Source organism: Phocoena sinus, chromosome 1 (genome assembly GCF_008692025.1).
Source record: "Phocoena sinus isolate mPhoSin1 chromosome 1, mPhoSin1.pri, whole genome shotgun sequence".
Lineage (NCBI taxonomy): Eukaryota > Metazoa > Chordata > Mammalia > Artiodactyla > Phocoenidae > Phocoena > Phocoena sinus.
In genome coordinates this window covers 48,146,156-48,172,281 of record NC_045763.1, presented here as the reverse complement: position 1 = coordinate 48,172,281, position 26,126 = coordinate 48,146,156, and the positions used below count along the sequence as shown (strand labels likewise).

The following is a 26,126-nucleotide window of genomic DNA, read 5'->3' as shown; positions in this document are numbered from 1 at the left end:
AAACTTTCTATGGTTGATTTTTGATAGAAACATCGAAGTGGACGACCATAAATTTGAAGAAAAGCAATACTATATAGTGTATAGGCTATATCTTCTTACCATAAAGCTATTAAAAGAAAATGCATATATAATAGAATGTTTATGCCTGGCACACCTATTTTAAAGAATATCTGGAATAGTAAAGTACCTAACTAGCCCTACTGCAATCTCTTTCACAGTCTTCATGCTGCATCACATTATCCTGGGTACCTACTACTTTCATTCCAACCACTTGGTAGCCCCTGGGACTAAGATTACCTTTATCCAGAAAACCTATGCCTAGAATGCTATTCCTTTTTCCTCTCACCTTTCTACATTGTTAAGATTCCACTGATAGCACATTACCAAACTCAAACCTAAGTCTGAGGTAACAAAGTAGATCTCTACAATTCCAATTAAAAAAATACACTCCATTTCAATAAAAATTGCTGTCCATTATTTATTTGTTTGCTGTAGAGTCCAAACTGCTATATCTGCAATAATACCTTTTCTTTATTTTCTCTCATAGAATTCTGTAAACTTTTAAAATCAGACATTGGTCACCATAGAAGACTTGAATTTATCACTGCACTCTGTATAAACATTTTAAAAATGTACCAATGAGTAAGTTACATGAATAAATTACACGGTCTTCTCTTGTGCAGTTAACTTCATGAAATGACAATACTGTCCCCCCAGAAAACCTCATTCTTCTAAAGACAAAACATAAAAATAATACTCTGTATGCTTTATAAAAGAGTATATACAGGATTATTAAAGGACTATGTCTGAGAAGTAAATAATGACACTAGCTTACATGCAGCAAATGCTTGCTCTCCTAGCTGCAATTTTCTAAAATGAAAAAAATAAATCAAGTTTTGTTTCAGTTTTTAGTGGAAAAACTCCTTAAATACATTCATAACAAAATCTAAATCAAATGTTTTTAAAAATTGTTTAATATAAGTAATCTCTCTTCAACAATAGAAAAACTAAAGGGACAATATGTTTCTATTATGTTAAAAATCTTATCTTCCGAAGAGAATGTATTATAGTTAAATGTTATCAGAACGAACAAAGCGTTACAAAAAGCTTACTCTTCACTGACATATTATTACCTGCCTGAGATGACTTCAGGTGCTGCATAATTTGGGGAGCCACAACTAGTTCGCAGAAATTCACCATCTGACATCATATTAGATAATCCTAAAAATAAGAGTAATATGTTTACCTGGTGCTACATATGTTTAAAATTAAATACAGATAAATGCATAAGGAAAAACGTCAAGTCTGTAATGCCTCACATATCATAATGTTTATTTTTAAAAGCAGTAGAAAGCATTTGTTGGACTAGAAAGACTCCATTTCAGAGTGCTCATACATGACAAAAAAGCCAAAGCACACCATGCCTAAGATTGAAATGAAACTCCTTTTCTAAATAAGAATGTTGATTCACTTCACAAATATGAGGTTATTCTAAATTATATGAACTTTTCCAAACATAAAAGCATCAAAATATTATTTACCACGTCTGCAAATGAAAGAAAATAGAGACTACGATTACTTTTTTATACTCTGCTTTCAAAGGCATTTTTAAATATCTCTAAGTAGAAATCAGATAGGCTCCAATTTATAAATATTACGTTCCAAAAGTTTTTAATTTGCAAAGCTTTAATTCGACATAGAAAAACATTCCATTGAACCAGAAATCTAGTTGCACTACAGCAGTAAATGAGCTTTGTGATTTAGAGAAGGAAGAGAAATAGGAAAATGACTTCCCTGGCTTTTAGATTAAAGGCAAGGTACAGACAAAAATTTTAAATAAGTAATGCTGAACTCTGATACCTTTTCATCTCTTTCTATAATCTCTCACTTTCTGATCCTCTCCTCTACTATGGCACCCTGTCCAGGTATGTTTATCCCAGAAAGTGTTTGGGGCATAAAAATTACATTTTACCCTCTTATTTTACCACCAACAAAAACTCCTATTCTTCTACCAAGTTGTTACCTGTTACCTGTAGTCCACTGACATTCCTCCTCGATCAATTCAGAAGGACTGCAATGCTCCAAACTGTGTGCAAATTTTCATGTACTTCCATTTAAGTGTATTTATCAGGGCAAATGCCCATACTTTCATTAGATTTTCAAAGGAGTTTGTGGCCCTCACAAAAAAACAGTTAAGTCTCATTTCCTGAGGAAGCAATACAGATTGAGTGGATTTACCTTGACGCAAGCCCTCTGAATGTCTCTAGAAATACTTGCATTTTTTAAAAGTGGTTTAAATGAATAGAGCAAGCTAGTGTGCAGACTGTCCAACTAATCCTTTTTCACGGTATTGGATTTACATCAATGAAGTTGAAAGTTCTTAGTTCATTAAGAGTTGGTACTGACACACCTGCAAAGGCAGGTAGCACACTTCTAAACGACCCTGGAGTTGCATACCAAAATCAGCTATCTTGGCATTCATGTGTGCATCCAATAGCACGTTCTCTGGTTTCAGGTCTCGATGAACGACCATATGCCTGTGACAGTAATCCACGGCAGACAGAATCTGCTGAAAGAGGCGCCTGGCTTCCATCTCTTCAACCTATCAGGTATAAAAGAAACTGCACTAAGAACATTTGGGACATCTACATAGCAAAAGTTTTAGTTTCATAATCAGCCTAAATATAACTGAGTACACTAATTAGAACTGTGCCAGAATTCTCAACAAATGAGACAAACAAGCCAAAAACTTGCATTCAAGCTCAACATGTCAATCAACAGGTTTTTCTTTGCTGCTAGGCAGTTCGTTTTCAATTAATATTACTAAGTGTGCACAGTGTTTCAGGGAATCGACAAGTAAAACATAATCTAAAACAGAACTTACGTGAAATTGCTAAGAAAAGGAAATAACTGAAGCTTCAACATGATGTTATGGAACAGATTTTTCATTTTGAAAAGCACAGGCTTTTCACGTTGGCAATTAAGTGGAATATATTTCCTAAAATCAGTATTTCATAAGGTGTACTTTTTAAGGAAAAATATATCTAATACTCTGTATGTTTAGTTAGACATTATTACAGAAGCAACCCCGACTCTGAAGATACATTTGTGGTTTGCTATTTCTCACTACTTTCTTCTTTTTTAGCTTAAGGGCTTATTGAACTAAACAGCATGTTACTCACCCGTCCATGTTTACAGATGTAGTCAAATAATTCACCACCAGACACATATTCCATTACCATAAAAAAATCTGTTGGAGTGCTGATCACCTGGTATCTTTTTTGTAAATGAAAAAATTTAATAAAAAATGTTACTTTAACCAGAATCAACCTAGTACCTCCATTCTTGCTATAAATTGATATTCCAGTATTCTACAATATTTTAAGATGGCAACAAATTATATAATGTTATCAAAATAATCACAGAGCTATAAACACGGAGCTTCACAAAACTCAATTACTTCCCAGGGCTTACAGACTTCCCTCCAGATCCCCCCTTTCATGTTTACAAAATTTAGGAAATCCTTCATTCCTCAACAACTAAATTAAGCATCAATTTTTCCATTTAAACAAAAATTTGTTTGTAGTCTATAGAGATGAGGTAGCTTATATTTAAACATAAGCGAAAAATATTCTTGGAAAGGTAAAATGATACCAAAAGGGATACAAATCAGCAGAATCTATAAAGTAGACAAATGATCCTTTCCTCAAAAAAATGAAATGCAAAAAAAGGGAGGGGAAGGTATAGATTAAAAGCAAATCAAGAGACATATTGACCAATTATACTGTATAGACTTGTTTTCACTCCAGTTCAAACAAACCAACTTTAAAAACCATTTATGAAACAATCAAGAAAATCTGAATACTGACTGGATAGTTCATAATATTCTAACTGTTTAGGTGTGATACTGAACTGTGCTTGTTTTATTAAAATAGAGCCTTTAAATTCCACAGTAGATACTGAAGAATTTACAGACTAAAAACATACTATTTGGGATTTGCTTCAAAATAATTTGGGGTGGGAGAAGCAGGAGGAAGCAGATAAAACAATACACTAATAACTGTTGAAGCTGAAGGACAGATAAATGAGGCTTCATCACTTTACTGTTGTATTCATTATGAAATTTCCATAATAAAAAATTAAATAGATGTATGTATTTATGTATGTGTATGTGTTTATGTGTGTGAAAACATATATGTACGTTTTCTAGGCACTCAAAGCTGAGCACATAAAACAATAAAGAACCTTAGCTCTATTTGACAAAATAAAATTTTTCCTAAAAAACTACAACCTCCACATACACACACAATTGTACCAGAGTTCTGAAAACTTTAAATACAAGTTAAATATAACATGAATGTTTTAAATGAAGGTTGCATTTAACACATATAAAAGAAAAATTGTTCTACTCTGCTTTATTTATAAAAAATTATTTATAATCTGGTTAATCATGAGCAGTATCTAATTTACACTGAGTTGCTATTTAAAGCCACTAAGTGTAGCTGGCAGTTCTGCATGCCTTAAAGGCACCCAGTGGAAGGCACAAGCAGGGGCTGAGAAGTGGCCCAGATGCCCCCCTGTAGGCAGTATACCTTGACACAGGATGTGCCAGAAGCAGGGGAACGTTTTGGTAATTAGTCCACCCAGATGGGGCAACTTTTATTATTAATGTGCAAAAAAAGAGAGTATGTTCTAAATGGCGGTTCTGGTTACCAGTCTTCATTAAAGAGGAGGGAAAAAATGACCAGGAAGTTGGTGATATAACTATACACTATATATTTTAAAAGAGGACACATCATGTATAAATTAAACACTTGGAAAAAGTAAGATATTAACACAACATTGTAAATCAACGATGCTTCAATTAAAACAATAGAAAAAAGTAAAAATTAAAGCTGTAGTATTGAAAATGATTACAGACTTTCAGAAGAAATATTTATAATAGCCATCGTCAGTCCTGGGGATGAAAAATGACAAGGTACCCCACTTCACACAGAATAAACTACTATAACTGGAAAATAAGGCTGAGTCTACTTCAAATGAACTATGAAAGGGGAATCTTCCCTGAGAACTCGAGAAAAAAGATGGTTCTGTAAGAGCAATCCTAATAGGCACTCTAATTGAATAAAATGAATACTGAGGGGCCGGACCACCCGCTGTGTCACTTCACTGTAGGCTGATCTCATTTAGTAACAGAATTCTCAGTCACTTTTCTTCTCTGTACATCTTTGAGGTAAAAGAGAAAAGTGATGCAATTCTAATAAATGTAGTTGCTGATACCTCCGAGTATATTACAGTCTTCAGTAAATACTGTTGGATCCAGAGGCCTGACCAGATTTCAGTTTGATTTTAATTTTCTTCTTAAAGACTATGTGCTTCCAGCCACAGGTGTAGGACATCTGTCTCTTTTTTGAGATATTAGCAGTCATTACTGATCACAGCCTAGATTTTATTAACTCACAATGAAGTTTTAAATGCTGGCCAATTTCCATAGTCTAGTAATGAACTACGGTCTAAAGGAAATGCTCCCTCAAAAACCCCACTGTCTCTGAAGTGCAGGCCACCAGATCACACTACCCATACCTTTTCTTGTTATAGTCATCAACCGACCTCGTTGTCAGCTCCCTCCCATTTTGACTTAATGTCTCTTTCCCCACTGCTAATGCTGTCATCATTCCGGGTGAACAAAGTATCCATCTAGATGATCTGTCCAATACATGCCCTCTAATTTCCTTCACTCCTCAGTTCTAACTCTCTTTCCCTCTACCACACACAATGACTCATTCCACGGTCATATACTAAGACTAACTCCTCCAATTATGCACTGGATTCCTTTGCCCCACCTACTAAAGGACTTGGTTTCTACAATTAGCTCTTCCTTCTCAGCCTCATTTTACTCAATATTCAGCAGTACAGCAACAGTTAATCTCTCTTTCTTCAAACACATTTTCCCCTTGGCTTCAAGACGCAAAATTCTCTTGATTTTCCTCCAATCATTTTAACTGTTCACTTTCATTCTCCTTTGCTGGTTCCTCCTCATCTCCCAGACATCTTAACATCATACTGCCATAGAGATCAATCCCTAGAATTCTTATTTATTTATATGCACGTCCTTGGTGACATCATCTAGTCTTTGTGCCTTAAATACCTTAAATACCATCTATACGCTGATGACTTCCAAATTTATCTCTGGTTTATACCTCTCCCCTTAACTTCAGACTCACATATCAAATAACCTACTTGCATCTCTACTTGGATGCCTAATAAACATTTCAACTTCAAAAACACCAAAATCGAATTCTTGATACCTAACCTCCCACTTCAAACTTGTTCCTCCTACAATCTTTTCCATTTCGATTAATGGCAACTCCAGTTTTTTATTTGCCCACGCCAGCTAACCTTGGAGTCATCCTTGACTTCTCTCCTTCCACAGCCTACATCTAATCTGTCAGCGAACGCTGTTCTCTATCTTGAAAATATACACAAAATATGCTTATTTCTCAACATCCTCCACACTATGCTCTATTCCAAGCCACCATCTCTTTTGCTCAGAATACTGCAATTGACCCCTAACTGATTTCCCTACTTCAGTGTAAGTCAGGTCACATCACACCTCCGGTCAAAACTTGCCAATGGCTTCTCTTTTACTCAGAGTTAAAAGCCAAAGCTCTTACAGTGGTCTAGTATATCCTACACAATCTGGCTCCCCTTTATGTCTCTGACCACATCTCTTACTCCAATTCCTCCTAGATCACTCTGCTACTATGATCTACCTACTACTGCCTGTAGCAATTTCCACCTCAGAACCTTTGTATGTGCTGTTCTCACCATCTGTTATCTCCCACCTCCAGATATCTGCATGCATATTCCCTCTCCTCTTCACTGTCTAACATACAACATATTTTACTGACATAGCATTTATTGTCTATCTCTTCAACACCACCCACTACACACACACACACACACACACACACACACACACACACACACACACAATACACACACACAGAAATATGAACTTCATAATATCAGAAATTTTATTGTTGTCTCTTTTTGTTTGCTGGTGTATCCCCAGTACCTAAATGGTACCATTTGTTGAATGAATGGATCAACAAGCTAACACTCTGGCCTTATTTTCCTCCATGTCCCTATACATACTCTGTACATGAGACAAACCAGACTGTTTGTTCCCAGCACATCATGCTCTTTACACTTTCATTCTTTTGCTTTGCTGTCCTCCTAGAATCATCAGGACCTTGTTCACATGTTACTTCCTTATATATGCAGTAAGTAATCACTGAACACCTAGTATTATACTAGGTGTTGGAGAGAGAAAGATGGTACTGGACATCTCCACTTGGATATCTAATGGGATTCTCAACTTAACACAGCCAAAGCAGACCATTAATGTTCACCTGTATCCCAACATGGTTCTCCTCCATTCTTCGTATCTCAGAAAATGGTATCATTATCAACACCTAGTTTTTCAAGCCAAAACCCAAAATCCCAGTTGCTCAGGCAAAAAAAAGTGGGGGGAGAGTTCTCACTCCCTTTCTTTTCCTCAGTAATTTATTCGTTTTACCTCCAAAATATATATTGAATTGACAGATTTACCTCCAGCTAGACCAGTGTTATCAGATACAACTTTCTGCAATGATGGAAATATTTTATATCTTCTCTGTCCAGTACGATAGCCACTAGCCACACGTGGCTATTAAGCACTTGAAATGTGGATAGTGTGACCAGAGAACCAAAATTTTTAATTCATTTAATTTAAATTTATGTCACATATGGCTAGTGGCTACTGTATTGGACAGCACAAATCTATACCACAACTTGGCTAAAGCCACCATTAATCTGTCAGCTGGACCACAGCAACAGCTTCCTAACTGGTCTCTCTGCTTGCACTTCTGCCTCTGTACCCATTCCACACTATGGTCATATCATGTCACTCCCCCAGCTCTCTGAAAGCTTCCTATTTTGAACAGAATTCAAAATCAGCAAGGTCTTCAAGATTCTATGATAAGTGGTCCATGTTTACTCTCTGACCTCATGAACTACCTCTCTTTCCATCATTCACTCCACTCCAGACATTATAGCAATCTTCTTTTTCCTATAATACTCGAACTTTGTTTCAACCTCAGCAACTCTGAGGTTGCTGGTCCCCTTGCTTTAAAAACACTCTGTCCCCCGATTTTCAAATGGCTAGATCTTTATCATCCTTTAGGTCTTAGCTCAAACCTTACCTCTCAGTGAAGCTTTCTTAACAACCCAATCTAAATTAGCACCTCCTCCTTCCTCGGCACACCCTAGGACCGCACCCTGTTTCACTCTCCTCACAGCACTTATCAGTGCCTAAAATAGTCTGGTTAATTTGTTTACTTACTATCGAGAACTGCTAGATACCCCTAGAACATAAACTCCACAAGGGCAGAGACGCTGTCTTTTACCACTGTACCCCCAATGCCTTACCTATCAGATACTAGGTGCCCAATAAAAATTTGCTGAATAAAAGAAAAAACAAACATAGCTTCTGCTCCTGAGGAATTCAGTCTCGTGGCGATACTAATAAGAAAATGACCAATTACAATATAACGCCCAGGGCTTTGGAAAAGCTGAAATTCTGGGTGCTCCAGGACCGAGAGGATGAAACCTAACCCAGTGTTAGGACTAGGGCAAAGTAGTTTTTCTAGAGGTAGTTGCATTTAAAAGCTGATATTTAAAGGACGTTGGAATTGGAAGCCTAGAGGAAGGGAGATATAGGTAAAGTTTTCCAAGCAGAAGTAACAGTTGAAATATAGCAAGCAAGAGAAGATGGTGACCTGACGATAAGAGCAGAGAGAAATGAACAGATTTAGGGGACGCTCAAGATTAAGAGTGGCAGAACTTAATGATCAATTATATGTAAGGGGCGAGGGAAGAGGAGTTAAATATGATGCCCAAGTTTTAGGCTTAGGAAGCTGTGTGAATGGTATTTTCATTCACACACAAAAATATGTATATATGGGATAAAAAGTTCAACTTAGTTTCAGATGACTCTGCGACTCCAGAATGGAAACACCCAATAAATAGTTCGATAAATGTGTTCAGAATTCAGGAGCAATACAGATTTGTAAATTTTTAAGATAGAGATGACTAATGACACCCAAAAAGGGTTCATTAAGATTACTTTAGCTCAGAATGCTGAAATACATCAATATCTAATGGCCAGGCAGATAACAAGGGACCCAGAATAGAAAGTCTCAAGAAGAGGCAAGAATGTAAAAAGAAAATCAGAAGACTGTGGTGCCATGGAAACCTAGAGACTACAACATTTCAAGGTGGTAGCGATGAATAATGTTAAAAGCTGTCCATAGGTTGGATAAGATAAACATTTTTAAGAGTTGGCAGGCAAAACCATCTCTGCCAAATTAGAAAGTATTGATCCTTTGACCAGTTAAAATGAAGTTTCCCTAAGAACCATGGGGGAATGATAAACAAGGACAAAAGTCATTTCAACGAATTCTAGTTCATGGGAAAGTTTGAAGTTTCCTTTCAATCCTGTTTATTCCTTTTAATTTTCTCCCAGTGGGGTTTTTTCAATTGGAATTAATAGAGAAATTGTGCAATATATAACCTTCATTCTTAGTATTTACTTTTCAAACTTTCTTGCTTACTCTAGAAGCCCATTCTGTAGCAAGGAAACTATTCTTGGCAGTTAGTCCAAGACTGCAGAGAACAAACAAAACGACTAAAAGGATCAGGTCTCTCTCCCTGTTTAAATCACTAACGCTGTTAAAGCCTATGTCAGTAAGCTTGTTGTGTAGCAAGAATACATGAGTGCCTTTTTTAAAAAAATTCAGATCCACAATTAAAGAGGAAATGTGGCAGAATGGATAAGCTCAAGGCTGGAGGCCAGAAGCTTTAAACATTAAATTCACCTCTGCCAATTACCTTTGAGTAATATTGAGAACATTCTATAACTCCTTCACAAAACAGCAAATAATTAAATAATTCTAAAACAGAATGATATAAGTAATCAAACCAAAATCAAACAATTATAAGTAATTACAGAAATGGAAGGAAGAAAACACTAGTAGTTATAACATCAAAAATAAGCTTCTAAATCCTCACGACAACTGCAACTGCTTATTGACAAAATCTGATTTGTGTTTATAGGAACAGAACAGAAACTAGAACTCATACCCTAAATGGACAAAGGTTCCCTGGGATCTTTCAGGGCTGGCATTCTAAAAGTGGTGAAGTCAGGAAACAAGGAAAATACAGAGATCTCTCCCCTCTCCATTCTCACTTTGGCACGTGACATTTTTAGTCTGGTTTCCCAGTTTTCTCCTCTTATAGGAAGTGACCACTCAGTAAGGAAGAGCAAAGAGACTTAGCTTAGAAGTCATTCAGTAACTAGAATAAAGTCATTACTAACATGGAGCTGAAGTCAGACATGAGCTGTTTCAGTTAACTGAAAATCATTTGGAATCATGAGAGGACTGGAATCAGCTTGCAGCCTGCCAATTTCTGCTTCTGGGCCAATGCACAGCTAATAGCAGGCATTGTAACAGTGAGAACACATTTAATCCTCAAATGGCACCATGGGGTATCCCCATTTTAAAGTTAAGGAAACAAAGAATACGAGAGTGAGTCACTGAACTCATAGGTGATATTTTAATTCCTATGATAATCTTTAAAAGCCTGTATATACATATTCTGGATTATCTAGAATGCAGGTCCTAAAGGACAACCTCATAATCAAGTACTGACATACAATTTCAGGGGCCTCATTTCCTGTTTACGTTTGTGATCAAGTGAACTTCAAATGAAGATCAAATGACACTGAAGCTTACTGTTAGAATGAAGTTTTCATCATAGCGATGTGAGAACGGAGTCATCACAGGTCACCCAATGGCACACCAAACCCAAAGAAAGCCTTCTTTGAACAGTCAGTGACATATTCATGCTGTTGGTAAGGTACACTGAGTGGGACCCTCATTTAACATACCAATTTGCAATGGTTCTCTAGCAATAAATGTATCTAGTTATAGAAATACTATAAATACTAGAAATATATAAATGCATGTTCCAAATGCCAGCAATAACTGGATCAGCCATTTAAGGATTTCAAGAATGCTACTGTATTGGTTTCCTATTGTTGCCATACTTAGTGCTTAAAACAACACAAATGTATTCTGTATTATCTTACGTAGGGGTGAGAAGTCTTATCGGGTAGAAGTCTGACACATGCCTCACTGGGCTAAAAAATCAAGACATAGCAGGGCTGCATTGCCTTCTGGAGGCTCTAAAAGAAATCCATTTCTTCGTATTTTCCAACTTTTAGAGACCATCTGCAATCCTTGGCTCATGGCCCCCTTCCTCCATCTTCAAAGCCAGCTACAGCCAGTTCAGTCCTTCTCATACCCCATCACTCTGACCTTGCTTCCATCCTCAAATCTCTTCCTCTGGCTTATGATTCCCTCTTCCACTTCTAAGGACCATTGTATTACACTCAGACCACCCAGATAACCCAGGAAAATCCCCCTATTTTTGTCAGCTGACTAGCAACCTTAAATCCATCCATAACCTTGGACTTCTCCTTTGCCATGTAATATAACATACTCACTGGGGATTAGGACATCTTGGGACTGGGGGACACTATTCCCTACCACAGCTACTATGCAGCCTTGTTATTAGGTAAACAACATACCTCTAGAGGGTTATCAAGTAGTTCCCCATCAATGCTGACATCTAAAGATTACTCACTAACAAAGTTTAGGCTAAATATAACCTCTGACTATAATGACCTAGCAAACAAAGCCTCAAAGATATTAATACTACTGCTTGTCATCTCAGTTTTCTCAGTACTGGAGTAGAAATTAACAGCATGGCATTTGAAATCAGATATGAACACAACTACTAGCTCTGCAACTTACTAGCTATTTAACCTTGGACAAGCTGCTGATCCTCTTTAGACATGCAATTTTCTTATCCATAAAATGAGGATAATAATACTCCTTATATGCTGATTGTGAGAATGAAGTGAAATTATGTATGTAGAATGCTCAGTACAGTTTCTAGCCATTATCAGGTAGTCAATAAAATTAATATTTATTTTATTAAACTCTATCCAAGCTTTAAGATAAAAGTAAAGACAGTTTTCAGTGTTTAGCATATTACATTTTTGCAATAAATATTAAACATAACTTCAAATGATGTAAAGGAACACTGCTGTATACTTAATGTCTAAATTTTCTATGGGTCTAGCTGATTTTAAATTATTATTTACCTTTCAATTTAATTACTTAGTGTATTTATTAAACTCTTAGTTTACTTATCTTCTAAGTTTGTAACTTGTCTTATCCAAAAAGAAAAAAATTCATTTGCCTTCCTAAGGGCTTTACGATCAGTAATTAAAGTAATGATTGCAGTTTGGCAAATAATATTCAATACTATGGCAGATAATCTTTAATAGTAACTTTCTACCTTTTCCATAAAGAAAATATCTTGGTATGTTAATTAAAAGTGACTACAAAATAATTATAAAAGAAATCTAGAAATAGCAAAGTACTAAATGACCTTCAACACGAATATTAGTGACGAGCCAATTTACAATTAGACTTTTGATTCTAAACCAGAAGTATGCAAAAAAGGATTGATGAGGTTAAATGAATTAACACTTGCTAAATATAAATATGAAAAAATTGTATATTTATAAAAGTTTAACTAAAAATAATTATTAAATATAATAGTTCAAGACAGTTTCTCTTTTATATTATCAAGTGCAAAAATACTTACAGTTTGATAATATGAGGATGACGAAAGAGTTTTAGATTTTGAATTTCTCGTTTTATTTTTCCAACAACATCTAAACTGCGAATCTTCTGTCTATTTAAAATTTTAACTGCCACCTTATGGCCTGTTAATTGATGTTCTCCAACTAGAGAAAAGAAAAAGGAAAATAACCTTGCTGTCATAGCAACATAATTATTTATTCATGCTTCCTTCCACTGTAACTCCAAACTTCTTTACTCATATATGCCTCTTTGGTATCAGTTATTGCATAGAACAGAAGATATCTCTTTTCATGTCTGTCTCTTCTATTGGAGTATGCACTCCTTGAGGACAGAAACTATATCTTAGTCTCCTCTGTATCCTCAACACCTAGTACAGAGATGTTAATTAAATCTTTGTGGAAAGGATGACTGAAGTCCAAATTCTTACCTAAAAGTATAATCAAATTTGAAACATCTTTTGTATAGAATAGAATAGAATTTACTATGTTTTGTTAATCTCTTTCTTTCTCCTCTTCTGGTTAATCCAGTCATTGTATTATTGAAGAATAAATAATTGCTATAATAAACTAAAACTCATAACTAGTTTCAAAACTATTTCATCAGAAAATCCACAAGTAATCCTTTTTTTTTTTGCCTTTTCTATAAAGCTTTCCCATTTTCACCCTATTTGATGGAATCTCAAATGATGTAATACTGAGGGTTTGAACTTCTTGCAAACCCTCACAGTATATTTATAAAGCTCATGTGTCATTCATCATTTTGAGGCTATTTTATATATTTGTATTTTTGAAAAATCACATGACATGAGCTATTAGCTCTTACCCTCCTTGAATAAGACAGTCGGTATTCATCTGAATCTCCTAGGAAGTATATAAACACAGTATTTTGTACATACTGGATGCATCATACTTCCTGATTTCAAACTACATTACAAAGTTATAGTAATCAAAACAGCACAGTACTGGCATAAAACCAGACACAGAGATTAATGGAATAAAGAGCCCATAAATAAACTCATGCATATAAGGTCAATTAATTTATGACAAAAGAATCAAGAATATACAATGGGGAAAAGATACTCTCTCCAATAATTGGTGTTGGGAAAATTGGATAGCCACATACAAAAGAATGAAAATAGATCCCTATCTCACACAGTACATAAAAATCAATTCAAAATGGATTAAAGACTTAAATTTAAAACCAGAAACCATAAAACTTCTAGAAGGGGGTAAGCTCCTTGATATTAGTCTTAGCAATGATTTTTTGGGACTTGACAACAAAAGCAAAGGCAACAAAAGCAAATATAAATAAGTGGGACTAAATCAAACTAAAAAGCTTCTGCACAGCAAAAGAAAACATCAACAAAATGAAAAGGCAACCTACTGAATGGAAGAAAAAATTTGCAAGTTATATACCTGATAAGGGGTTTTAATACCCAAAATATATAAATTACTTAACAACTTAATAGCAAAAAACCAAACAATCTGATTTTAAAAATGGACAGAAAAACTGAATAAACGTCTTGCCAAAGAAACTATACAAATGGCCACGTACACAAAATCATCAGGTAATCATCACTAACCATCAGGTAGATGCAAATCAAAACCACCACCACAATGAGCTATCACCTCACACCTGTCAGAATGGCTGTCATTAAAACTGAAAAGATAACAAGTGTTGGTGAAGATGTGGAGAAAGGGGAACTCTTGTGCACTGTTGATGGGAATGTACATTCATGTAACCACTATGTAAAACAGTGTGGAGGTTCCTCAAAAAATAAAAAATAGAACTACCATATGATCCAGCAATCCCACTTCTGGATACCTGAAATAAAAACAGGATATCAAAGAAATATCTACACTCACATGTTCATCGCAGCATTATTCACAAAAGCAAAGATATGGAAACTACCTCAGTGTCCATGGACATATGAATGAATGAATAAATAAGATGTGGTGTGCATATTCCCTCTCTCTCTCTCTCTCTCTCTCATGTACACACACACACAGAGACACACACACACACACACACACACACACACAGAGTGCAATATATTATTAGGTCATGAGAAAGAAAGAAATCCTATTTTCAACATGGATGGACCTTGAGGGTATTATGCTAAGTGAAATGAGCCAGATAAAGAAATACTACATGAGATCCTGTTATATGTGGGATATCAAAGAAAAAATGTCAAACTCATAGAAACAGAGAGTAGAAGAGTGGTTGCTAGGAGCTGGGGGATGAGGGAAATAAGAAGTGGGTAAAAGGGCACAAACTTTCTGCACTAAGATGAATAAGATATGAGGATCTAATGTAAAACATCACCATGATGAACACTTTAAATATTTTATAATTTTGTCAATTATACCCCAATAAAGCTGAATCTTTAATTAAAGTTTTTTCAAATCATTGCTTTCTCTATGATATCTGAAGAAATAACACACTCATTTATCTTTATACCTGAAGAAAATTTTCCTCGCGAAGCAACGGCAAAGAAATGGCATCGATGGAGTTGGGGGAGGATCAAGATGGCAAAGGAGTAGGACAGGGAGCTCACCTTCTCCCACAAAAACATTAAAAGCACATCTACAAGTGGAATGATTCATACAGAAAATCTACTGAACACTGGCAGAAGACCTCAGACTTCCGCAAGGGCAAGAAAACCTCCATGTAACAATATAGGACAAAGGAAAAAGACAAAGAAAGGAACTGGGACAGGGCCTGAACCCCAGGAAGGGAGCTGTGAAGGAAGGAAGGTTTAGGCACCTTGGGGAGTACCCTCACCAGTGTGGAGATCAACCTGCATGGAGCGGGAGCTTTGGAGCCTAGCAGGAGAGTGCAACAACCGGTTTGTGGAAGACAAAATGGAGAGTAACAAACACAGAAGGTTGTCACTGCCACCCTGTGCTCCTCAGCCTTAGACACTTGCCTGTCAGTGTGGGTGGGGGCTGGGTGCTGAAGCTCAGCCTTCAGAGGTCAGACCCAGGAAGAGGACCGGGGTTGGATGTGCAGAGACAGCCTGAAGAGGCTGGACTGTGGCAACTGAGGGGGTACTCAGAAGAAACCAGAGCTCACTGCAGAGGCAAGGTGCCATTATTTGGGGGTTCACGAGGAGAGAGGCAGGAACACCATAAGAGCTTCCTTCCCTGTGGGCTCTCCCAGGCAAGAGGACACCGCCTACAGGAACTCTGGGGGTGGGCACAAGTTGTCACTACCATCCTGGGCTCCAGAGGAGTGCTGTCCCAGGAGTGCCTGGGTAGTAGCCACCCTTAGGAGACTGGTGAGCAGGTACCAAGCTCTGTCCTGGGAGTGTGGGAATGGCAGCTGCCCCTAGCAGACCTGCAAGCAAGCAATGAGCCCTGCCGCCGCTCTCCCCAGAGTGCACAAGGGCCACTGCACCTGCATACGCTGTATCAAGGGGATAATAGCCAACACACGCTGAGGAAAGAGACAGCCACCATCCAGACTAAGAGCAGCCCCTCAATCCCGGAAAAGATGGTGGAGGAGGAGAACTTGAGCTCACTTCCCCTCATGAAAACACCAACATCACAACTTACTGCTGAATAACCACTGACAAAAGACCAGAACCTACCAGAGAAGATATTTTACATACAAAGACAAAGAAAGAGCCACAACAAAACTGTAGGAGGGGTGCCTTCATGACATAATCAAATCCCATACCCCTTTGTAGATGACCCACAAACTAGAAAATACCTATATTGAAGAGGTTCTCCCACAAGAGTGAAAATCTTGAGCCCCTGTCAGGCTCCCCAGCCTGAGTGTCTGGCATCAGGAGAAGGAACTCCCAGACCATTTGGCTTTGAAGGCCAGTGGGGCTTGAGTGCAGGAGCTCCACAGGACTGTGGGAAACAAAGACTCCACTCCTGGAGGGCTCACACAGGTTTCACATACACAGGGACCCAGCAGAAAGCAGTAACTCAATAGGAATCAGGGCTGGACCTACCTACAAGTCTTGCAGGGTCTCCTGGGGGGTCAGGGGTTGGCTGTGGTTCACTGTGGAGGCAAGGACATTGGTGGCATAGGCCCCAGAAAATACTGATCAGTGTGAGTTCTCCCAGAGGTCGCCATTTTGGTATCAAGACCTGGTCCTACCCAACAGCCTACAGGCTTCACTGCTAGAATGCCTCAGGCCAAATAACCAGCAGGATAGGAACACAGCCCCACCCATCAGCAGACAGGTTGCTAACACCATACTGAGCTGACAGCCATCTCTAAACACATCCCTTGACAAGGCCCTACCCAGCAGAGGGACAAGATCTAGCTCCACCCACCAGTGGGCAGGAACCAGTCCCTCCCACCAAGAAGCCTGCATAAGCCCAAGGACCAACCTCACCCACCAGGGGACAGACAGCAGAAGCAAGAGGAGCTACGGTCCTGCAGCCTGTGGAACAGAAACCACAATCACACAAAGTGAGACAAAATGAGACAGCAGAGAAAAATGTTCCAGACAAAGGAACAAGATAAAAACCCACAAGAACAACTAAATGAAATGGAAATAGGCAACCTACCTGAAAAATAATTTAGAGTAATGATAGTAAAGATGTTCCAAGATCTCAGAAAAATAACGGAGGCACAGATCGAGAAGATACAAGAGATGTTTAACAAAGAGTTAGAAGGTTTAAAGAACAAAGAGACAGAGATGAGCAATACAATAACTTGAATGAAAAATACACTAGAAGAAATCAATAGCAGAATAATCAAGGCAGAAGAACGAATAAGTGAGCTGGAAGACAGAAAGGTAGAAATCACTGCCGCAGAACAGAATAAAGAAAAAATAATGAAAAGAAATGAGGACAGTCTAAGAGACCTCTGGGACAACATTAAATGCACTAACATTCACACTATAGGGGTCCCAGAAGGAGAAGAGAGAGAGAGAAAGGGCCTGAGAAAATATTTGAAGACATTATAGCTGAAAACTACTCTAACATGAGAAAGGAAACACTTACTCAAGTCCAGGAAGTGAAGCGAGTCCCATACAAGATGCTAAGACACATATTAATCAAACTGACAAAAATTAAAGCCCCCCCCAAAATTTAAAAGCAACAAGGGAAAAGCAACAAACAACATACAAGTGAATCCTCATAAAGTTATCAACTGAGTTTTCAGAAGAAACCTGGCAGGCCACAAGGGAATGGGCATGATATATTCAGAGTGAAAGGGAAGGACCTACAACCAAGAATACTCTACCAGCAAGGCTCTCATTCAGATTTGACAGAGAAATCAAAATCTTTACAGACAAGCAAATGCTAAGAGAATTCAATACCACCAAACCAGCATTAAACAAATCCTACGAACTTCTCTAGGCAGAAAATAAAAGGCCACAGCCAGAAACAAGAAAATTACAAATCACAAAGCTCACCAGTAAAGGCAAACACAAAGCAAAGGTAGGAAATCACCCACACACAAATATGATATCAAAACCAGCAACTGTGAGAAGAGTACAAACACAGGATATTGAAAAGGCACTGGAAATTAAGAGACCAGCAACTCAAAACAATCTTGTACATATATAGACTGCTATATCAAAACCTCATGGGAACAACAAATCAAAAATCTACAATAGATACACATACAAAAAAGAAAAAGCAAACCAAACACAGCACAAAAGCTAGACATCAAATCATAAGGGAAGAGAACAAAAAAGGAAGGGAAGAAAAAACACCTTCAGAAACAAAGCCAAATCAATTAACAAAATGGCAATAAGAACATACGTATTGATAATTACCTTAAATTTAAATGGATTAAATCTCAAACCAAAACAGACTGGCTAAATGGACACAAAAATAAGACCCAAATATATGCTGTTTATAAGAGACCCACTTCAGATCTAGGGACACATACAGACTGAAAGTGAGGGGATGGAAAAAGATACTCCATGCAAGTGGAAATAAAAAGAAAGCTGGAGTAGCAATACTCGTATTAGACAAAATAGACTTTAAAATAAAGACAGTTACGAGAGACAAGGAAGGACACTACATAATCATCAAGGGATCAACACAAGAAGATATAACAATTGTGAATATATATGCACCCCACATTGGAGCACCTCAATATATAAGGCAAATGCTAACAGCCATAAAAGGAGAAATCAACAGTAACATAATACTAATGGGGGACCCCACTTTCATCAATGGACAGATCATCCAGACAGAAAATCAATAGGAAACACAGGCCTTAAATGATACATTAGACCAGATGAACTTAAGTGATATTTATAGAACATTCCACTCAAAAGCAACAGAACACACACTTTCTTCTCCAGTGCACATGGAACATTCTCCAGGATAGATCACATCTTTGGCCACAAATCAAGCCTTGGTAAATTTAAGAAAATTAAAGTCATATCAAGCATCTTTTCTGACCACAACACTATGAGATTAGAAATCAATTACAGGGGAAAAAAACTGTTAAAAGACACGACACATGGAGGCTAACAACATGTTACTAAACAACCAATGGATTACTGAAGAAATCAAAGGGAAATTTAAAAAAATACTTAGAGACAAATGACAACAAAAACACCACAATACAAAACCTATGAGACACAGCAAAAGCAGTTCTAAGAGAGAAGTTAGGAACAATACAATCTTACCTCAGGAAACAAGAAAAATCTCAAATAAACATCCTAACCTTACACCTAAAGCAACTAGAGAAAGAAGAATAAACAAAACCCAAAGTTAGCAGAAGGAAAGAAATCATAAATATCAGAGAAGAAATAAATGAAATAGAGACAAAGAAAAAAACAGAAAATATCAATGAAATAAACCTGGTTTTTCAAAAAGATAAACAAAACTGACAAACCTTTAGCCAGACTCACCAAGAAAAAAAGATACAGGGCTCAAATCAATAAAATTAGAAATGAAAAAGGAGAAGTTACAACGGACACCACAGAAATACAAAGGATCATAAGAGACTACTACAAACAACTATAGGCCAGTAAAATGGACAACCTAGAAGAAATGGACAAATTCTTAGAAATACACAACCTTCCAAACTGAACCAGGAAGAAATATAAAATATGAACAGATGAATCACAAATACTGAAATTGAAATTGTGATTTAAAAACTTCAAACACACTAAAGTCCAGGACCAGATGACTTCACAGGTGAATTCTATCAAACATTTAGAAAAGAGTTAACACCTATTCTTGTGAAACTCTTCCAAACAATTGCAGAAGAAGGAACACTCCCAAGCACATGCTATGAGGCCACCATCACCCTGATACCAAAACCAGACAAAGATATCACAAAAAAAGAAAATTACATGCCAATATCACTAATGAACATACATGCAAAGTCCTCAAAAAACTACTATCAAACCAAATCCAACAATACATTAAAAGGATCATACATGATGATCAAGTGGGATTTATCCCAAGGATGCAAAAATTCTTCAGTATATGCAAATCAATCACTGTGATACACCACATTAACAAACTGAAGAACAAAAACCATATGATCATCTCAATAGATGCAGAAAAAGCTTTTGATAAAATTCAACACCCATTCATGATAAAAACTCTCCAGAAAGTGGGCACAGAGAGAAATTACCTCAACAAAATAAAGGCCATATATGACAAACCCACAACTAACATCATTCTCAATGGTGAAAAACTGAAAGCATTCACTCTAAGATCAGGAACAAGACAAGAATGTCCCCTCTCACCACTATTATTTAACATAGTTTTGGAAGTCCTAGCCATGGCAATCAGAGAAGAAAAAGAAATAAAAGGAATACAAATTGGAAAAGAAGAAGTAAAACTGTCACTGTTTGCAGATGACATGATACTATACACAGAAAATCCTAAAAATGCTACCAGAAAACTACTAGAGCTCCTCAAGGAATTCAGCAAAGTTGCAGCATATGAAATTAATACACAGAAATCTGTTGCATTCCTATACCTTAAGAACAAAAGATCAGAAAGAAAAATTAAGGAAACAATTCCATATACCATTGCATCAGAAAGAATAAAATATCTAGCAATAAATCTACCTAAGGAGACAAAAGATGTGTACTCTGGAAACTATAAGATGCTGATGAAAGAAATCAGAGATGACACAAACAGATGGAAAGATATACCATGTTCCTGAATTGGAAGAATCAATATTGTCAAAATGACTACACTACCCAAGGCAATTTACAGATTCAGTGCAATCCCTATTAAATTACCAATGGCAATTTTCACAGAACAAGCCCCCAATTTTTAAAAATTTGCATGGAAACACAAAAGGCCCTAAATAGCCAAAGCAATCCTGAGAAAGAAAAAAGGAGCTAGAGGAATCAGGCCTCCTGACTTCAGACTATACTACAAAGCTATAGTAATCAAAGTAGTATGGTACTGGCACAGAAACAGAAATACAGATCAATGGAACAGGATAGAAAACCCAGAAATAAACCCATGCACCTATGGTCAATTAATCTATGACAAACAAGGCAAGAATATACAGTGGAGAAAAGCCAGTCTCTTCAATAAGTGGTGCTGGGGAAACTGGACAGCTACATGTAAAAGAATGAAATTAGAACACTCCCTAACACCATACACTAAAATAAACTAAAAATGGATCAAAGACCTAAATGTAAGGCCAGACACTATAAAACTCTTAAGAGAAAAACATAGGCAGAACACTCATTGATATAGATTGCAGCAAATTCTTCTTTGAACCATGACATACAGTAAAGAAAATAAAAACAAAAGTAAGCAAATGGGACCTAATTAAACTTAAAATCTTCTGCACAGCAAAGGAAACCATAAACGAGACAAAAAGACAACCCTCAGAATGGGAGAAAATATTTGCAAATGATGTGATTGACAAGGGATTAATCTCCAAAATACACAAACTGCTCATGCAGATCAAAAATGAAAAAAAAAAACCAACATCAAAAAATGGGTGGAAGATCTAAATAGACATTTCTCCAAAGAAGACATACAGATGGACAAAAAGCACATGAAAAGATGATCAACATCACTAATTATCAGAGAAATGCAAATCACAACTACAATGAGGTATCACCTCACAACGGTCAGAATGGCCATCATCAAAAACTACAAACAATAAATGTTGGTGAGGGTGTAGAGAAAAGGGAACCCTCTTACACTGTTGGTAGAAATGTAAATTGGTACAACCACTGTGGAGAACAGTATGGAGGTTCCTTAGAAAACAAAAATAGATGGGGCTTCCCTGGTGGCGCAGTGGTTGAGAGTCCGCCTGCCGATGCAGGGGACACGGATTCGTACCCCGGTCCGGGAGGATCCCACATGCCGCGGAGCGGCTGGGCCCGTGAGCCATGGCCGCTGAGCCTGCGTGTCCGGAGCCTGTGCTCCGCAACGGGAGAGGCCACGACAGTGAGAGGCCCACATACCACAAAAAAAAAAAAAAAAAAAAAAAATAGAACTACCATATGATCCAGCAATCCCCACTCCTAGGCATATATCTGGAGAAAACATAATTCAAAAAGATACGTGCACCCCAATGTTCATTGCAGCACTATTTACAGTAGCCAAGACATGGAAGCAAACTAAATGTCCATCGACAGAGAAATGGATAAAGATGTGGTACATGTATACAATGGAATGTTACTCAGCCACAAAGAAGAACCAAATAATGCCATTTGCAGCAACATCGATGGACCCAGAGATTATCATACAAATTGAAGTAAGTCAGACAGAGAAAGACAAATTTCATATGATATCACTCATCTGTGGAATCTCATTTTTTTAAAAAATTACACAAATGAACTTATGTACAAAACAGAAAAAGACTTACAGATGTCAGAAACAAACTTACGGTTTACGAAGGGGAAACGTTGGGGGGAGGGATAAATCAGGAGCTTGGGATTAACATACACATACACACACTACTATATATAGATAACCAACAAGGACCTACTATATAGCACAGGGAACTCTACTCAATGTTCTGTGATAACCTTTATGAGACAGGAATTTGAAAAAGAATGAACATATGTATATGTATAACTGAATCATTGTACTGTACACCTGAAACTAACACAACATTGTAAATCAATTATACTCCAATAAAATTTAAAAAAAAAGAAATGGCATCATCCCTTGAAACACTTAAGCACACTGATAAGCTAATTGGTTACCTGAGGTCAAAAGATTCAAATGCATTAAGAACACCTCCTCTTTTTGCTGAAATATACTAGCCTCTATTACCTAATAACTTATTAAGTGAATTAGTACTTAGCTATAATTAATTAAATCCAGATAGTTGTCTCATAATCACATCCTACCTGAAAGCCGAATGAATATTCCTAAAAATCTTGTAATATAAGCAGATTTAACACCAAGAATTTCTTTTTGTGTATTACAGCTATAAATTTTCTATGGAAGTAACAGGGGAAAAAAGGCTTGGATTCATTAATGTTTAACTAACATCCATTTATTCAATCTAAAAACATTTACTGAGCACCATTTACATGCCAGGACTGTGTTGATCAAAGACACGTGTAAAGAGAGATTTAATAGGTCTCCAAGTTTTAGTAGGGAGAAAGACAATCAGCAATAAAGGAGCTAAAATTGATTCTGTATGGTAGCAGATCTGTCTGAAAACTGTTAGGGATACCTTATTTGTGAAGGGAGAACATAGATGAGAAACAAAACATTTTTAAAAACCAAGGATGGACAAATTTGCCATAATTTATCATGTATATAAGTAAACATCCAGCTCAATACCTCTTTTGACAGGAGCAATAAAGAACACTCATCCATGGAACGACTATTTAATGAATGCCTACTATGGTGTATTCCATACCAAGTGCAGTTAATAGGCACTTGGGATGTAAGCAGTGAACAAATTAGTTCTGTCACACTGCTAGGTGTACCCCAATATCTATTCCAGCCTTCCTTCCCAGACATGTGATTCCCAAATTACAACTGTGCACGTGTCTACCCAGAGTAGAGACTGCATCCTAATATCTCCTGTAACTAGGTATGGCCATGTGACCTATGTTCTGGCCAATGACATGCGAGCAGAAATGTCTCTAGCAGCAGCTTCTTCATCCCTTCCTTCATCCCTTCCTTCATCCCTTCATCCCTCCCTTCCTATATAGGAAGAGAACACTTCTCTTCCTATGTATTATTCCATATTAATTCATTTAAAATACTTCATTCAATTTTAATATCATAATTTAGAACAGTAATATAGCTAATAAAGAAACAACTAAATCTAATTAAGATTTATTAAAATATTTTAATAAAATCTAATCTGAAGCCTGGAACTACCTGCTCAGACTGTTACAAGAGAGTAAAATACTATCTTGTTTAAGCTATTCTTAACTTTGAAAATTCTTATCATTCACAGCTGAACCTCAATAATACCCTATTCAGAATACTTTAAAATGCAAAATGTTTGAACTTATTTCAAATTTCCCATTTTGCTGAACTAATGGAAATAAACTATAATTTATAGCCCATACAATTTCTTGGATTAAAGGATTCTACAAAATTATCACTCATTAGTGGTCCATTTTGTTTTTCCCAAACTCTATTCAAATTATACAAAATACTCTCTAAAGCGATTGAAAAATCTATACTTACTCAATCTATCCTTTTAGAATTTTACATTTGATAAGGTGAAGAGTTGTTATACAGAAGAAAGAATAAAACTGTTTTATATTGTTCTAGGAGCAAAACTGGGAATAATCAATACAAATTCTTTCAACAGAGTCCTCTGCTCTACGAAGCCCCTCTCACCTCCTTTTTCACCACTCAAGCCTATACTGAAAATTAAAACATTAAAATTTTTTAATGTTACTACTGTACCCTGAGTATCCTTTTTTTCACAGGATGTGTAACACTAACATTTATTGATTTTTCAGTTCATCTCTCAATACTAGATGGGAGGGGGCTGGAGATCAGGTCCCCTGTAGTCTTTTTCTATTGCCAGGGTTGGCAATAAGCGGTAAGCCAAGAAAATGAGGCACAGAGAAGTTAAGAATTTGCCCACATTCGTTCAGCTATGAAGTAGCAGGGCTGGAATTAAAACCCAGCAGCATGCACCATCCAATATTCAAACAGAGGAAGCTCAGCCATTTGTCAAGATCACCATAAGATAAATTCCTGCATTAACTAACAGGTTGGACTAGATCAAGCCTAATTCCCCTTCCAATTCTAAGATTTTTGTAATTATATCCCCAGGGATCATTCCACACTACATCTTTTAAGGGTATAAATCTTTTAAGCCACTCTAGCCTCTTGATTTTAGTTGTCATTTTCTGGATGCTTTCCAGCTTTTCTTGATACACAAGACGCAGGACTTCTTATGGCTGTATTATGGAGTTGTAAATACATGATTTTTTGCACAAAGACTATAATTTTTCTAATGTCCAGTATCATTCCCAATGAAGTCTGGCGTTTTTTACCACAAGCATGGACCCTATAATTTTATGAAAAATAACTTGGAACACTTCTCTTCCTATATATTATTCCATATTAATTCATTTAAAATACTTCATTCAATTTTAATATCATAATTTAGAACAGTAATATAGCTAATAAAGAAACAACTAAATCTAATTAAGATTTATTAAAATATTTTAATAAAACCTAATTGAATAGAAATCCTTTATTAAAATCCAATAAAAGAACAATCAAAAAATAAACTATTGTGTATTTTAGGTCTAAATTATAATCTATTTATATTTGAGGCTCAAAGAACTGTCAAAATGTCATTCTTCTATAAAGGCTACAAACTGTATAATATGTATAATTTGAATTGTTATTATTATACAGTATGTATAAATAATGGTATAGTCTTAATGTAATACTATACAGCAATGAGAATGAGTGAATTACAACTACATGCAATGACGTGGGTAAATCTCACAAACATAATCTTAAGTTAAATAAATGAGAGAAATATGATTATACTTCTATGAAGTTCAAAAATAGATGAAACTATTTATAAGCCATGGATAGTGGTGACCTTTGGTGGGGGTGGAAGATGGAAACGTTAACTAAAATGGGACAAAGGTGGGGGGCTTGTGTGATACTGGTCATTTTTTGTGCCTTTAAGTAGTGGTTATATGTCTATGTTCAGTCTGTGAAAATTCATTGAGGATTTATGTAAGAAATCACTTGGAATGTATGTACCGCTTTACATACATGGTACAATTCAATTTAAAATGTTAAGAAAGAATGTTTGGATGACACTATATCCATACCTAGGCTATTACAAGCCAAGGGACACCATGTGTCAGCAAGCAGGGCCTTGTGTGGCATCAGCCACCCTTACTCATTTGTATCAAGAGCCTTCATTCTGGGAGTCAGGAGTGTCATCTGATGCACACACGGCCTGACC

At 36.6% G+C, this 26,126-nt stretch overlaps 1 protein-coding gene across 4 annotated transcripts in view; it reads right to left on the bottom strand.

The window, feature by feature from the left end:
• Positions 1-26,126, bottom strand: part of PRKAA2 (protein kinase AMP-activated catalytic subunit alpha 2) — a 64,811-nt gene that overhangs the window by 19,433 nt on the left and 19,252 nt on the right. For 2 of the 4 annotated variants that reach the window (XM_032604562.1, XM_032604571.1), the window contains exons 2-5: positions 12,784-12,925; positions 3,183-3,276; positions 2,458-2,602; positions 1,134-1,221 (exon numbers count right to left, since the gene is read on the bottom strand). In XM_032604562.1, the coding sequence (XP_032460453.1) occupies positions 1,134-1,221; positions 2,458-2,602; positions 3,183-3,276; positions 12,784-12,925 (469 nt within the window). Of the gene's footprint in view, positions 1-1,133; positions 1,222-2,410; positions 2,603-3,182; positions 3,277-12,783; positions 12,926-26,126 lie in introns of those variants that run through there. The other 2 variants (XM_032604581.1, XM_032604588.1) reach the window with 2 other exon arrangements.